Source organism: Tiliqua scincoides, chromosome 6, assembly GCF_035046505.1.
Source record: "Tiliqua scincoides isolate rTilSci1 chromosome 6, rTilSci1.hap2, whole genome shotgun sequence".
In the NCBI taxonomy this organism is placed as follows: domain Eukaryota; kingdom Metazoa; phylum Chordata; class Lepidosauria; order Squamata; family Scincidae; genus Tiliqua; species Tiliqua scincoides.
This window is the reverse complement of record NC_089826.1, coordinates 54238565-54255118: the sequence shown is the minus strand read 5'-3', so window position 1 is coordinate 54255118 and position 16554 is coordinate 54238565. Positions and strand designations below refer to the sequence as shown.

Here is a 16554-nt window from a genome sequence, read left to right as displayed (position 1 = left end):
TCCATATCGACATAGAAGTAAGTTCCATTGAGTTCAATGGGACTTACTCCCAGGAAAGTGTGGATAGGATTGCAGCCTTACAGTGCAATCCTAACCCTTTATGTCAGTGCTTTCCAGTGCTTTCCAGCACTGACACAAGGGCAATGCAGCTCTGAGGTAAGGGAACAAACATTCCCTTACTTTGAGGAGGCCTCCATGAGTGACATCCAACTGCAGGATGCAGCACATGTCCCATTGGCACCACTATGCCAGTGCTGGAAAGTACTGACATAAGGGGTTAGGATTGCACCCTTAATCTCACAAAGAATATGCCACAGTTAATAACAATCATCCTCTATTATTTTTCAAATGGTTCCTCTGTTCCTTTGCAGCCTTGCAAAATCCACCTTACAGTTGTAGAGCACGGAGGACTGTCATTGGGGTGGGTCCATAGCTCTGTTCTAGCTTCAACCCCTGGTATCTCCATGTGGCATTTACTCTGGGTAACAAATATCCTGCCAAACCTCTACAGCAGTGTTTCTCAACCAGTGGTACAAGTACCACCAGTTGTACTTGAGGTGGTGTCTGGCAGAACTTGCTGTGTCTGGTGGTACCTGCTGCCCAGCAATGAGACCAGGAACACAACACAACAACCAGTGATAGGAGGCTCCAAAGCATGCTTTTCCGCACTTGAAAAGCTCTCCTTCCAACCTGAGACTCTTACTGGTGTCTGCCATGTTGCATCTGGCCTCCCAACCCATGTACCAGTTACTTCCGCTAGTATCACCAGTTACTATCTGCTAGTACTTCCAATAGGTGGACCATGTGCAGTGGCATAGCTAAGGAGGTGCAGGGGGTAGCAGTTGCACTGGGCATCAAGTTTTAGGGGGGCAGCAAGCTGAGCTTGACACTAGTGACCAAAATTGTAAAAATCTTGGTATGTATGAATAATACCATCCTGTTATATATCATTGGAAAGGTAATTTAATGCAGAATGCAATCAAACAAACTGCGCAGGAATATCTGTTTTTTATCAAAGGTTATGGCCAATTAACCCAAAAATGAAAACACAACTGCCTTGTGGAACAAAAAGTGGATTTGCTTAAGTCCAAACTGACCTATGAGAGTGACTGTTCTGAGTGCCAATGAGATGTTATGATACAGCATGGAACCAATAACTTTTTATTTATTTACTTAATTAAATTTGATTTTGTCATGTAGGGGGGTTACAAAATCTTCTTTGACCCCACATAGCAGATAGATAGATACTTAGCTATGCCACTGACTGAGGGAGGCAGCAGAGCAAGTGGGTGGTGAACAGCTGAGGGGAGGAGGTGGGTTCCTCTCAATTTTCACTTTTTAAAAAGCCTGGGTGTGACGTCACTTCCAGTTGTGACATCACTTCCGGGGCAACATTTTGAGCTTGGCAGCAGGCTACATGATCATTAGCTACGCCACTGACCATGTGAAGTGGTATGGCGGAGGACAAACATTGAGAAACACTGCTCTAGAGAGCCATTGCCACTGCCAGTCGGTGTGGACAATACTGTGCTAGTTGGACCAAGATACAGCAGGTTCCTGTGTTCATAATTCTACAAGATCTATACAAATCTCGCAAAGGAAGGAACATTGAGGAACATTGATATAATATGTTTCACTCTATGGCTCAATGTGTCATGTTATGACATTGTTGTCAACAAAGCCTACATCACAGGCAAACTTCTAACCTCAATTTTGCATCATCTATATCCAGCACCATTCTAGGTACATCTACTCAGAAGTAAGCCCTGTAGAGATCAATGAGATCTTCAGCCAATCCTAACTAACCCCCACCCTTCCCTAGTGCAGCCACTCCAATGAAATATAAACAAAATAATGAGTAGCATCTAGAATTACACCTTTGGAGCAGTGACATAGCTACAAGAGAGGCAGTGCAGTAAGTACTACAGGCCCCACAATGCACTGAGTAAGCAGCCCCTCCCACTCCCCATCAGAGCCGTTCTGGGCAGGGATGGGAACATGCAGGGGATGGTGTTCGGTTCAGTGAGTGCCTGTGTGTTGCCATTGCTGCCTGAAATGGCTCCAACAGTGAGTGGGAGGGGACTCTTCCACAGCACGTTGTGGTGCCTGTAGTACTTACCACGCACGCCCCCCCGTAGCTACGCCACTGCTCTGGAGCAAGCAGCTCTGGATTCTTCTCAATAACAACTGCAAACATCAAACTACTATGATCTGAGTGAATGATCCATTCATTGCCGGATCTCAGTGAGCAATACATGGGTGTTTTGAAGGTTTTTAGGTAAGAGAGGGCCTGGGCAATAGGCAGCCTGCATATTAAAAATGGGTAGACTGAACCAAGTTCAGAAATTACTTTATTCTAAATTAGTCACCTGGTGGTTACACTGGACAGTATTCATCTTGCACTTTCAGATCATATTACACGAGTGACATTTCAATCGATGGGCCTACAAATACAGTCTGTTTGGGGCTCACTGCAGTGGTATTTTGATAGTTCATTAAGCGACCTCTGCTGGTTATGTGGGGGTGAATGATGAGGAGTAGTAAGTACCTCAACCAACCAAAAATCTGAGTTGTCCGAGCCTGACTCTTTTTCAGGTTAGCACCCTGATCTTATACTATGAGTAACGATTACGTTGTCATTGTGTTGTATTTTTGTGCGCATTTTGTGGACTGCTCGAGACATTTGCTTTGGCAAGGGAAAGGCAGGGTCTAAATTAAATAAATACTGCAGCAGCGAAAAGTGTGATCCCAGCGGACTCTGCCCTAACTGCTAGGAAACAGTCACTCCTTCCTGCTTTCGAGCAATGGTTATGAGCACAGCTTTGGCCGATGTTGCTCCTATGGGAAAAATGGTGGTTGGCAACCTTCAGTCTCGAAAGACTATGGTATAAGCCTACAGCACCTGATATTCCCAGGTGGTCTCCCATCCAAGTACTAACCAGGCCTGACCCTGCTTAGTTTCCAAGATCAGACAAGATTGGGCATGTGCAGGGTAACAGTTGCTGTTATGATACCACAGAATGGGATGAAGGGTGATTGTGACTCTCTCCACCTCACTCTCTCCAGAGTGGCCCTTGCTTGATCCAGCTCTGCCGCTCAGATTCTGAGATGGAAGGCTTCACAGCATCGAAAACCAGTGTTGAGCACAGGTAGTACAGGGCTAGCTCAAGGGGAGGACTTGTCCTTTGGAACTGGCCCCAGAATTCTTAGCCCCAAATTCTACTATGGCATACAATCTTGGCAGGCCTCGTGAAGTGGGTTCACACAACCAATCAGTGGTGTAGCTAGAGGGGGTGCAAAACACTAAGTTTTCCAGGTGTCTGAATGCACCATGCAAGCAAACCCTCCCCCTCCCCTTCAGAGCCATTCTGGGTGGTGAGAGCAAAACGTTTTGCTCCCAAGAACATTACAAATGTATTCATATGTTCAACTGTATGCATAGATCTGGTATACAGCAGCATTTGATCTAAGAAAAGCTACTGCTTTAAGCCTTTTTTCCCCCTGATTCCATTGTCAATATAGGTGACCTGCCACAATTAACCTGACAAATATAGAGGACAGGAAATTCTCTACGCTTCTTAGACTCTTCTTCCGCTCAGAGCAGTGGCAGCATTCACATATTCCTAGATAGGCATCTTATCTGGGAGATGCCAGTGCTCTTCTGTTCATATTTAGGTATTTATCACATGAGCAACTTTTTCTTCCTCGAAGAAGCTTAGTTAGGGCAGCATTCACAGGATTCATTTAAACAGTGCAGGTATGGCTGAAAGATTGTGACTTTCTGAGGCTATCCAGTGACCTTCATAGTGGAATGGGGCTTTGAATCTTGGGATTCTGACCAGGACTAGCCTATCCCTGAAGGAGACTGAAGCAATCGCCTCAGGAGATAGTTTGGCAGGGCAGGACACTGTGCACCACAACCACACCCCTCTTCCTTTTCCAATCCAGGGAATCCAAGGAGGAAGAGGAACCGTGCAGGAGAGTGGGTGGGTGGATGTGAGCACCCTTGGCCAATCTGCTGCCTGAAGCAACTGCCTCAGTTGGTCTCCGGATCGAGCTGGCCCTGCATTTCACCTATGGCTTTATGCAACCTGGTGCATTCCTGAAAGCTCCTGCAGTCTGTTCTTCTTCATGCTGCATCAGCACAGAGACTTCCTGCCCTGTGAAACCTTATCATGATGCAGAAGCTTCCTGGACTGCAATGGAATGGCGATGGTATGTGGTAAGATCTTGTTCTGTTGGCTAGGAATCTGTCATAACCAAAATGTCGATTGGCTGACAAATCAGGAACAGAATCCCAGGGAGCAGGTTTCAGCAAGTGTTGGGCCACAGAGCTCGGAGTGACTGCAGACAGCAGCAAGGATTTTTTTTCCTGTCCTACGTGGAGATGCCATGCTTGAACCTGGGACTTTCTCATACAAAGCAAAGTCTCTGCCACTGAGTTACGGTCCTTTGCTAACAGCGAGTAACACTTCACCACATTCTTCTTCTGCATGCTTGAATTAACATTTTTTCTGTATGAAAACCAGTGGCGTAGCTAGAGGGGGTGCAAAGTGCTAAGTTTTGCAAGGATCCTCACTTCAGCATATGCGCGGCCTCTCCCCCTCCTCTTTGGAGTCATTCCAGGGAGGAGGGGAGCAAAACAGAAGCCAATGCCAGAGAAGATGCAGAGAAGGGTTTTGCTTCTCCCCATCCGGAATGGCTCCAAAGGGGAGGGAGAGAGGCCACTCACACACTGCAGTGAGGATCCTTGCAAAAGGTAGCATTTTGCACCCCCTCTAGCTATGCCACTGATGAAAACATTTAGGAGATCAGAACAAGGAATTTCAGTTCCAGGAGACATGTTTCCAAATGGATGAGTTGAAATGGTGCAATGGTCACTAATTTTTGTAATAATATTGTTCTGCAATTCTTTGTCTCTTGATTCTATCTTTTCATATTGTTTCCTTAGCATAATCTTTTTAGAAGGTTTGTGCTTACTCTCAGTCTTTTTGACTTTGGGTGGTTTGTCAATGTAGTTTAAATGAATAAAAGAAATGTGTTTCCATAGCCAAGCCATATGAGCAAAAGATTTTTTTTTTGTTTTTTTGTTTTTTTAATGTTGCTGGTACAGGTAGCTTGTCAATTTAGGCTGTTCACAGTCTCAGGCAAGCACTAATGTGACAGCCTACTGTGGTGGGAAAATAAAACTAAAAAAAAAAAATCTATGCTAGCTGCTACCACCTGGTGGCGCCAGATAACCTTAAATCAGGAGTTTTCAAACGAGTTGCAATGAGAGCTGATTCCCACCCAGATCAATTCTCATGCTCTTCCTCGTTTGCTAGGGCTGGAAGGAGTCATTCTGTGGTCCCAAGCAGCTATTTCACAGGATTCAAGAGCTACAGTGCAGGATCTCCACTGACAATGCTGGGCAGGGCCCAGCTCTTGGTTCATGCCTCTATTTACCCATTAGCTCACTTTTCCATTCACATAACCAAGGCATCGACCAAATTACGATTCCATGTGCCGTGTCACAGACACTTCTGCAAGTCTGCCAGAGCCCAGGGCATTGCATGATCCACAAGCTGTATTTCTGCACACCACCAGGTTGCAAGGGATCTGATGACTGGCTGCCATTTTGTTTGAAACGTCCTCTCAGGCAGACCCAGCTCTTGGGATCCCAACACCATGGGAGGTGGGGAAATGCGTTCCAGCGTGGCTATTATATTCTCATGCCATTCACATATTTTGCATTCACAACCTGGTCACTGGAGGGAGCATGCACCTTGAGCAAGTCTCCTGGCTGCTTATTTGTAACTGAATCCAGTTGCTATTCCAATCTTTTGGCAGCTTTTTTCCTAAGGTGCAGTGGACACAGTCTGTTTGCTAGCAGCAGCCTAGGCAGCTTGACGTATTTTTTGCTGGTGTTCTGAAACCCACACCTGCCCTGTTGTGCAAACGCTCAGTTCCAGGGGTTTTCAGGAGCAGCCATTCCGCAATGATCTCACTTCGCTTTCTCAGTAGCTTTATTACTGCAGCACTAACGTAGCATTGGCAATGCTGTGATGACCAGGTGATTTAGCAGTTCATTCTCCACAAAAGCAAAATGAAACATCTGACCCAAGTCTCAGTTAAACTACTTCTGCCCAACGTTGCACGTACAGAACAGGGACCAAATGTGTACACCTGTGGGCTAATTGCTTTTACAGATACATTCGATAGATATAGATATTCGATAGATATATCTGGGGGTCCAATCTGTGGCACATATAAGCAAAAGTAACACCTATCTATGATATAATGAAGGTTCAATGCAGAAGCAGCCACATGAGTGGTCCCCTATAAAGTGCTCCCTGTGATATGTCCGTATACAGCAAGTCCTTTTTGTCTCTTATGAAGCTGCGCATGACTTATGATAGATGGAGGTCCTGCTGTGTATGTCATCATAGTTGGAGGAATACTTGGCAGGCATGAGATAAAGGGTCTGTTTGGTGGTGCCACCACAAGGACTGTGGAATGTCCTCCCCTAGAGAGATTGTTGGGTCCCTTCCCATGCTTTGGCTGGCAATCAAAATGTATGTATTTAAGCAGCATTCTGTTAATTCAAAATTATCTTTGATTAATTCTTGATTTTTTGGTTACCTAAATGGAAGAGTGAGACCTGTTGTAAAATAAACACAGTGCAGAATGCACTGGCAGAGCTCCCATCATGTCTTGTATCTCCTGTTTTGTTTAAAGGGAGCGAGCAAGGGTAGTAGGTGGGGAAGCAGGTGCCTGTCTTCCAATCAGCTTCCCACTTGCTTTTAGGAAACATATAGCTTTAAAAATTTAGAGTGAAAAGCACATTGAGTCTGCTTGCCTTTCCATACAACCTGCCATACTTTGCATCACTCTCTTCACAGATGGGCTAGCCATGAATTTACTGCCTCATTGTGTCACCTTGGGTAGACTTTGGAGAAAATCTGCATAGGATCAAACTACATAAGCCCGGTCAAATAATAAGACTTCGCATTTGTCTCTTCCTGTCTGAGTGTACAAAGCACTTCACACATACCATCTTAATGTTGTCCTTACAAGAACTCTGCAAGGTGAATGCATATCACTAGCCCCAGTGGCATTGCTAGGAGGTTCAGGGGTTTTGGGCTGCACCAGGTGATGCGCATGGGGGGTGTGACACCACTAATCACAGCATTTTTAAAATCTTGGCATTTTTGAATAATACCATCATGTTATATATCATTTGATGTGGAATTTCATGCAGAATGCATCAAAACAAACCACATTTAAATCGCTCTCATCCATCAAAAGTTATAGCCAAAACACAAGTGGGGAGGAGCAATGGTGCTTCACTGCCTGGGCGTTGCCCCACCCCCGGATGGGAGGAGGTCTGTTATGGGGGTGATGTGTTGGCCTCCTGTACTGGGTGACGCAACTGACTAGCCCCATAGAACAGCTAAGCCGAATGGGAGCAACATGCCTGAGACCACACAGCAGAGATGAGATTTGATACTGGTTCACCACCTCGTTGTTTAACCATTTTGCTGCACCGGCTCACATGGTTTGAATAACCTTAATATCCTCTCCTCTATCTCATACCCAGCCAGAGCCAGATTAAGTCAAGCCTAAAAGGTCAACTCCTGCAACATTGCCCAAAAAGTGCTTTATTCTAACAGAAAAAGACAGAGAAAACAGAAATTGTACAGCTTTATAATTGCATATAATCATAGGCAAAAGAATGAAAAACTCATTGGACATCAATATCTTGCACTAAGCCTACTTGCATTATGAAATACTTTTCAACAGGTGATGTAAACAGTTGTAGTTAGAGGGCTTACTTAATTTGGGCATAAATCTGGTCCTGCACCTACCCATATACATGCCACTTTTCCATTCATTTACCACCGCTTGGCACAACACTTACAGCACAAGCCTATGCATGTCTACCCAGAAGTAAGTCCCACTGTGTTTAATGTGGCTTACTCCCAGGGAAGTGTGTCTAGGATGGCAGCCTTAGTTTACTTGATTTGTTTTCTTTCTTCAACAGGCAACCTATTTATGCTCTGCTTGAGTTATGGCTGTTTTCTGTTGGAAAGGGACTCTTCATCTCTCTCCTGTCAAAGCAAGATGTTAAACGGAAGAAAGTATTGCATCCAGTTCTCCCCGAAGCCCTTTCCTGGTTGGGAAAGAGAGTCTTGCAAATCGAAGTCAAGGCAGACAAAGGAGCATTTATCCAGGAGCACCATGTAGCCCCTCCTTTCCTTCATCTCCCTCTGGCTTAACTCTCTCTGCCTGATACAAGCACCAAGGCAGCAAGGAACAGAGCAAAACAACAAATAAGGCAGGTCTTCCATTTTTTTTAAACTCCTGTAAATTATCCTTATTTATCAGTTCTCTCTGAGCTGCTTAGAAGTGATAAACCTCCAGCCAGGTGCCAAAGAGAGACAGCAAAGTAGCAGGGAGTGCTTTAAGCCTCACGGGGTGGGTATGGGAGACCATATGAAGCCGTTAAAGGCAATTGCTGTTTTGTATTATATGTAGTTAGGAAATAGAATTTTAAACATAAGAAATGCGAAACTGCTAGACAGTGGTGTTCTGTACTGAACACAACAGAGGAGGGAGGAGGACTATGATGAAGATGGGACATTTTGTGTGTGTGTGTGTGTGCGCACGCACGTGCGTGAAGAGGTGAGAGAGGGGTGCACAGAGCTGCAGATTACCAGATCTGCAAATACTGGAGGACACCTGTATATATAAACTATTCTGTATAAACTATTTATTTAAACTAATTTAAATAAATTAAATAGGTTTTAATTTTCACAAATCTACCTCTTTTAAAGGATCACAGTATTGATGGTTCTTACAAAGAGGCAATTCATTAAGTCCACCCTCAGTAGTTTAGCTGCTATCCTTACCATTCTGCACAATGCTCTGACTGTCCTGGAAAATTAAAGGACACGCTGATACTTTTCATTTTGAAAAATTGCACGAAAATGAAGGTATTTCTTGTCTTAGTGATATAACCATATGAAGCCGTTAAAGGCAATTGCTGTTTTGTATTATATGTAGTTAGGAAATAGAATTTTAAACATAAGAAATGCGAAACTGCTAGACAGTGGTGTTCTGTACTGAACACAACAGAGGAGGGAGGAGGACTATGATGAAGATGGGACATTTTGTGTGTGTGTGTGTGTGTGCGCACGCACGTGCGTGAAGAGGTGAGAGAGGGGTGCACAGAGCTGCAGATTACCAGATCTGCAAATACTGGAGGACACCTGTATATATAAACTATTCTGTATAAACTATTTATTTAAACTAATTTAAATAAATTAAATAGGTTTTAATTTTCACAAATCTACCTCTTTTAAAGGATCACAGTATTGATGGTTCTTACAAAGAGGCAATTCATTAAGTCCACCCTCAGTAGTTTAGCTGCTATCCTTACCATTCTGCACAATGCTCTGACTGTCCTGGAAAATTAAAGGACACGCTGATACTTTTCATTTTGAAAAATTGCACGAAAATGAAGGTATTTCTTGTCTTAGTGATATAACCATATTATATATGCATTTGTAAGCTTGGGACTGCCCACCTGACTCACTCTCAGAGGTAACAAAATTATTAGAGGAGCTCTATATGCTGCCTAGCAAGCTAAAATGTTTTTTAAAAGTCTGAAAATGGGACACTGGGACACCTCTCCTTTGAAATGAGGGACAGAAAGTTAACTTCAACATTGTTAAGGTACTTACAGAAAGCTGAGATGTGGTGCACACCATCAGAAACACCCTTCTTACTTGAAAAGCCTGAAAGTGGGACATTCTGACCCATTGCAAAACTCAGAACATGAAATGCAGCTTTATAGCAGAGGCCTGCGTTGCACCATGGAGGGCATGAGGGGACTCACTCAATGAGGTGGAGCCAAAGTACAGTGACAAAAATAATGAGGAAGGGTCTCCATCGCCCAGTCCACACAATGATAGGATTGAGGGTTAGTTGAGTTCCCCTCCTGAAGCTATTTTAAAGTTGCGACTTTGTAGTCATGGGGCTCTTTACATTTGTGGAGCCTTAACAAGCATCTCACCAGCCTAGCTACAAAATCTGTAGCTTATCTATCTAAAATCTATAGTGCCTACAGCTATAAGGAGCAAACCAAGACCTTGAATCAGTGGCATAGCTAATGATCAGGTAGCCTGGTGCCAAGCTCAAAACGATGCCCCGAAAGTGATGTCAGAACTGGAAGTAACATCGTGCCCAGGCTTCTAAAAAAGTGAGAATCGGGGGAAAAACCTGCCTCCTCTCCCCAGCAGCTCGCCACCTACTTGTTCTGTTGCCTCCCCCAGTCAGTGGCAGAGCTAATGCATCTATCTGCTACCTGGGTTCAAAGAAGATTTTGTAGCCCCCCCCCCCGACAAAAATCAAATTTAATGAAATAAATAAATAAAAAGTATAAGCCTTGGTCAGAGACACTGTGCTGGGATAAAGAGGGGCTGATATTCTCCAGCACCACTTGCAAAAAGTGCCTCCTTACCCAATTAGCAGGGGTAACTGTATTATGATACATAGACATAAGAGCTGTGTCATATTAACACCCTATTGGTTCCATGCTGTATCATAACAACATCTCATTGGGTCTCAGAACAATCAGTCTCATAGGTCACTTAAGCAGATAAAGAAATCCACTTTTTGTTCCATAAGGCAGTTGTGTTTCATTTTCTGGTTAATGCAGCTGCATGCCTACAGGAAGAACCAGTGGAAAGGCCTGCACTGCCGGCGCCCGCTCCGTTGGATGTAGCACTGATGGGCTGTTGCAGTCCTTCCAACCGGCGCTGCTTGCTTTAGAGTAGTTTATAGCACATTTGTGACAATCTAGGCTGGTGCAGGAACCTGCACTGGCTTAAGGTAGGTACCATGGGAGAAAGGCGAGGTAGACATGTTTAATACAAACAAAATAAATAATAATAAAAATAATAATAGCACTTTAAAGCAATAGCTTAATGTCCCTTATTCTATAAATTCATATGGTGGGTCCTCAGTATCCATGAGATCCATTCCAGGTCCCCCATGGATACCGAATTCCACAGATAATGAAATTCGTAGGGGGAGGGAACCATGCCCGCAAAACAGAAGTGCCTTTAGAAGCATCCAGGAGGCCTTCTGAGGTGCAGGGAGGATGCACATGACCTTCCCATGCCTCAGAAGACCTCACAAACACTTCTGAAAGGCACTTTTGTTTTTCAGCAAACTAGAAGTGCCTTTTGAAAGGCACATCCAGTTGTGTCCAGGAGGTCTTCTGAGGTCCTCCAGCCATGAGTTCGGCACCCACAAATATTCAGATCTGTGGATAAGAAGGGCCTAGTCTGTTCTTTTACCCCAAAGCTGGGAGAAATGCAGAAATGAATTCAGCAAAATCTTATTTTGTACTTCTAAACTTGGTACATCAAAACACCCCCAGAGTTTAATGCATAAGACAGCTGCACCTGCATTTCAGGTTTTAAGTTGTTTCAAAACTGGCAACACTGTGTTGCTTCCATCTTCCAGAGCAATCCAAAATGTTTATTCAGTAGGGAACTCCACCGAGCAAATGTGTTGCTTGCACTTAACAACTCAAAAGTGGTATTTCAAACCTCTGACCAACACAGTTCTCATGCTGAGAAAGTCTGTCAGGTGGTGTAGTCCACAGGTAGTGTGGTTGATCAGTTTGTGATTTTTAGTGACATTTTCAAAGGGAAAGTGACAAGCAATGGGCCAATGGCTAAATTATTTGCAGGGCATTATTAGATTTGCTTGGGTTTAAATGGATATTAAATTGAGAACTTAAGACATTCCCTTGTGCCATGGAGGCTTCTTCTAATTTTTCCAAGACTTGAAAACATTTGCTGTTTAAAAAAAACATGTTCATGCTGTCACTGAACTTGGACACAATCCACTGTGGAATTAATCGTGCCCACTGATTTCAATGTGTACTTCAAGAACCTACTGAACTAAACCCATGAACTTGTTAGCTATCCCAAGAGTGATCACATGCAGGGGCATATCTAAAAAGCCTCTCTTTCCTCACTAGTACGATTGGCAAACTAAGTCTTGCACCAATTCAAAAATGAAGGTGCTCCCCACTCTTCTTTTCTTGAGCATGCTGCTTGGGGTCAACATGATACCACCTGGCTACCTTTCCTGTTCCCAGAAGGTGTTAAAAGACCGCAATTGTCACAGAATCCCAGAGGGAGCAGCCAGCCTTCGACCAATAGATGGGAGCCTTCAGGATCACTTCTGGGAGGGAAAAGGCTGCGAGATGGTCTGCTATTGCAACTTTAATGAACTACTCTGCTGCCCAAAGTAAGTCACTTTTATTCCATATGTATAGCCCCAATCCAGTACATGGTTTGGCACAATTAAGGCTGCAATCCTATACATGCTTATTTAGGGCTATCCTATTGAACTTATGGGGCTTACTCTGAGTAGTCATGCATAGGATTGTGCTGCAAGCCTTGTTGAAATCAAAAGCAAAACTAAATGCACATCTTCATCGATGGTTATTTAAAATTAACCGAATTTTAAAACACAAGTCAAATGCCAAATTGTCGCAAAAGAGTACTCCATGTTTTATTCTTAATTTTGTCCTCTTCACACCATTTTTCTTTCTTTTTAAAAATTATCTAATAAACATTCAGGTATTGGAGCATCAGCCCAAACGATGTACAGAAATCCACTTATGTTGCACTAAGATATATCAGCTTCAGGACATCTACATTCTAAAAGTTCATGGGGTAATATATCCATGCTATGTATGTTTATCTGGGCATACTGCTATGGTACTGCTCATTCTTTGGTGGTCATACCAGTGACTTATGCATCCAACTGCTTATCATAGAAGAGAACCCAGGATAGAAGGGGGGGGCAAAGGGAGGGGGACCTCAGCTATTTTGTAGATAGTAGGAGTGTTAATGGAAATGGAAAACATGTTTTATGGGGGCCTAGGTTCACAGCCAAGGGCTGCAGAATTGTAGAGATAAATAAAATTTATTATGAACTTTATATCTCTATGATAGATAGAAACGGACACTACTAACTTTTTAAGAATTTAGAAGAAAATTAAAATTGTTGCTGTTCTCTATGAAATTTGCAATGTGTTGTGTGTATTTGACAAGACTAGATTACCCTGGTCTAGTGCAGGGGACCCTCTGGTGTGGGGCCCAATTGGAAGCAATTTGTCCCATTGGCTTAAAGGTGGTCCTGAATGGAAATGCAAACATGATAAAAACAGAACAAAAGCAACAGGTGTTGCCAGGGTGCCATGATGTGTATGCGCAACCTCCTGATTTTAGGAATGGGTTAAGTCAGAATGCCAGATGTAGGGGAGAGCACCAGGATGAGGTCTCTTGTTATCTGGTGTTCTCCCTGGGGCATTTGGTGGGCCGCTGTGAGATACAGGAAGCTGGACTAGATGGGCCTATGGCCTGATCCAGTGGGGCTGTTCTTATGTTCTTATGTTCTTATGTTCAGGGGCAGGCAGTCCAGCATCCTCTCTTTCCCAGCAGCTCCATTTAGGGGAGGTACTGCTCATGATTACTTAATGTCTTTCATTTCTAGAGAGACAAAGCATTCAGGTTATATTTGTCTCCTAAATTCCACCTAATTCATAGGTGATGTGGTGTCCACAGATTCCTTTTCTCAATGAACATTGATTTTCAAGGAGAAAAGACTGCTTCCTCCTTCTGTCAGAAGAAGGAAAACTTCATCTACAAGCCAGGATCCCATCCATGATATAAAACACAAAACAAAGGCTGGATTGTTAAAGAAGAACATTTTTGTGTGTGAGCACCAGCAAAAAACCACCAAAACAATCGAAGAGACCAATCTTAACCAGGTTACTTCAAAAGTTCAATTTATTTTAATAAGACTAACTTCAAACAAGTGCAGATTTTAAGTTGGAAGTTATTAAGCTCCTACACTTGGCCAGAAGAACTTTTTAACATAAAAATCCAAGAGAAGGCTGGGTATATTTAGAGACCTGCATGATGAAAACATTTGCCTACAATTTCACTGGGCCGTATCCTAAATTAAGTTAGCTGTGACCACCGCTCCCATTAAGCTGCACAGCCACACAGTTCTCAACCAAGCTGTGGAGCTTGGCGCTTAGCATTGCTGGAAGTCTGGAAATGACATATGACATCATAGCTGTGTCTGGGGCACTGCCACTCAGTAAGCCATTTAGTTATTTGATTTTTCTCTGTAAACCACTTTGTGAACTTTTAGTTGAAAAGTGGTATATAAATAATAATAATAATAATAATAATAATAATAATAATAATAATAATAACAACAACAACAACAACTGAAGGGATCTATGCAGCTCAGACCCCTTAGAAGAAATATAGATTGTGACTAAGGAAATTAGTCATGATTAAGACTGCAATCCTATACCCATTTTCCTGGGAGTAAGTTTCATAGAACACAATGGGACTTACTTCAGAGTAGACATCACAGGCTTATGCTGCAAGTCCTTTTGATTACATCTCACTGTATTGAATAAGCATAGAACACTTCCTAATTTAAATGCCTTGTTGATTTCTTTCAGAGACATCTTCTTTGGGCCAAAGATATCTTTTGTGATTCCCTGCAACAACCCCTGAAGAACACAGTCCATGTCTACAAAAAGATGACAAATGTGGAATGTTGTTGCTGAAAACCAGAATAAAGCACAAAAGGTCAAGGAATCATATATATCTAATGAGACAACTTTGTATGTCACACAAAACATCCTTCTTCCAAAGAAGCTTCTTCCAAGTTCTCGGTGGCCACTGTTTTTATACCTGTGGCATGGTTCTCATTCAATAAGACTAACACCATCTTAATCATGTTTACCCAGATTAAAATACTTATTGATTTGAATGGGTCTGACTTTCCAGTTAATATGGATTTTTGGATTGTAGTCTAAAATGATTAAAACCTCAGCCAGAGCCATTCTATCTAATTTGGTAGACAAATCTGGTCAAGGAACATCAGTGTAAGATGATACATCACAACAGAACATTCAGCTTTTCTTAATGCAACTGGTGGAGATGATCTTGAGGAAGACAGGAAGCAAACTGGTGTGGTTGCGTGGCTAAGCAACTGAGTTGTGAATTAGAGCTTCCCTGGTTCAGCTCAATCTTGCCTTTGTTGTAAATTCACTAGGTGAGTTCATGTCACTAAACCTCAGTATGATAATCTTAGCTCCCTTACAGGATTATTCTAAGGATCACATGAAGTGCTTCACACTTTCAGCGTTATACAAATGTTAATTTGCTTCATGTGATTTTCTTTTTTTTTGAAATCTTGGCTTCATTGTAAATTTCACTATTTGTAAGTCACACAAGAGGCTGTATTTGAACTATTAAGGCTGAATGTACATTTTAACATAAAAATAAACCTTCAAAGTAAAAAATTGTACTCAGAGGAACCATATGATATCATTCTGCTCTTTACGGCTAGTATTATAATGCTGTTGTACAAATCTATGGTAAGGCCACACCTGGAGTATTGTGTCCAGTTCTGGTCGCCGTATCTCAAAAAAGACATAGTGGAAATGGAAAAGGTGCAAAAGAGAGCGACTAAGATGATTACGGGGCTGGGGCACCTTCCTTATGAGGAAAGGCTACGGCGTTTGGGCCTCTTCAGCCTAGAAAAGAGACACCTGAGGGGGGACATGATTGAGACATACAAAATTATGCAGGGGAAGGACAGAGTGGATAGGGAGATGCTCTTTACACTCTCACATAATACCAGAACCAGGGGACATCCACTAAAATTGAGTGTTGGGCGGGTTAGGACAGACAAAAGAAAATATTTCTTTACTCAGCGTGTGGTCGGTCTGTGGAACTCCTTGCCACAGGATGTGGTGCTGGCGTCTAGCCTAGACGCCTTTAAAAGGGGATTGGACAAGTTTCTGGAGGAAAAATACGTTATGGGGTACAAGCCATGATGTGTATGTACAACCTCCTGATTTTAGAAATGGGCTATGTCAGAATGCCAGATGCAAGGGAGGGCACCAGGGTGAGGTCTCTTGTTATCTGGTGTGCTCCCTGGGGCATTTGGTGGGCTGCTGTGAGATACAGGAAGCTGGACTAGATGGACCTATGGCCTGATCCAGTGGGGCTGTTCTTATGTTCTTATGGAGTGTTTTGCCAAATGCCCTTTCCAAACATGGTCTAGAGAACTTATGCCCACTTTAAGCTAGTTAGTCCCCCTGGCTTGAACACAGCTAGCTCTAGCAGCGTACAAACCCCAGCAACATCGGCAAGGTAACCAGTAGGTAGCTTGCCTGTGGGGCTGCAGGGTTCCTCCCCCCAGTTCTCAATGCAGCAGCTCGTCTAGGTACAATAGTGCCCCTTCAGCTCTCCGCCACTCACCAGTCTCTGTTCAGTTAGTCTGTTTGCGAGTCAGTCCTCTCTCTATCCTCTCTCCAACCTTTCCTACTATTCACCAACTCTCCCTCCTCCAGGTACTGCTTTTATCCCTAAGGATCTTGTTGCCTTTAAGCGACTGCAGCTATGTAGCACACTCACTGCAATCTAAGGCCCTGATGTTAACCACATGCTT

At 43.2% G+C, this 16554-nt stretch overlaps 1 protein-coding gene and 1 pseudogene across 1 annotated transcript; one reads left to right on the top strand and one right to left on the bottom strand.

The window, feature by feature from the left end:
* Nucleotides 1–2890: 2890 nt before the first annotated feature.
* On the bottom strand, nucleotides 2891–3010 carry LOC136656576 (5S ribosomal RNA; annotated as a pseudogene).
* A 9063-nt stretch (nucleotides 3011–12073) lies between these two features.
* On the top strand, nucleotides 12074–14606 carry SCRG1 (stimulator of chondrogenesis 1). The gene is made up of 2 exons (XM_066632901.1): nucleotides 12074–12309; nucleotides 14552–14606. Exons 1-2 carry the CDS (start codon nucleotides 12074–12076, stop codon nucleotides 14604–14606), a joined length of 291 nt encoding a protein of 96 aa, XP_066488998.1.
* Nucleotides 14607–16554: the final 1948 nt, after the last annotated feature.

What these genes read in the sequence shown, in the direction of transcription:
- SCRG1 (XM_066632901.1), top strand. Translation starts at nt 12,074, where the DNA reads ATGAAGGTGCTCCCCACTCTTCTTTTCTTGAGCATGCTGCTTGGGGTC. An exon ending in GAACTACTCTGCTGCCCAAA is followed by an intron (nt 12,310 to 14,551) that starts GTAAGTCACTTT and finishes GATTTCTTTCAG; the next exon opens with AGACATCTTCTTTGGGCCAA.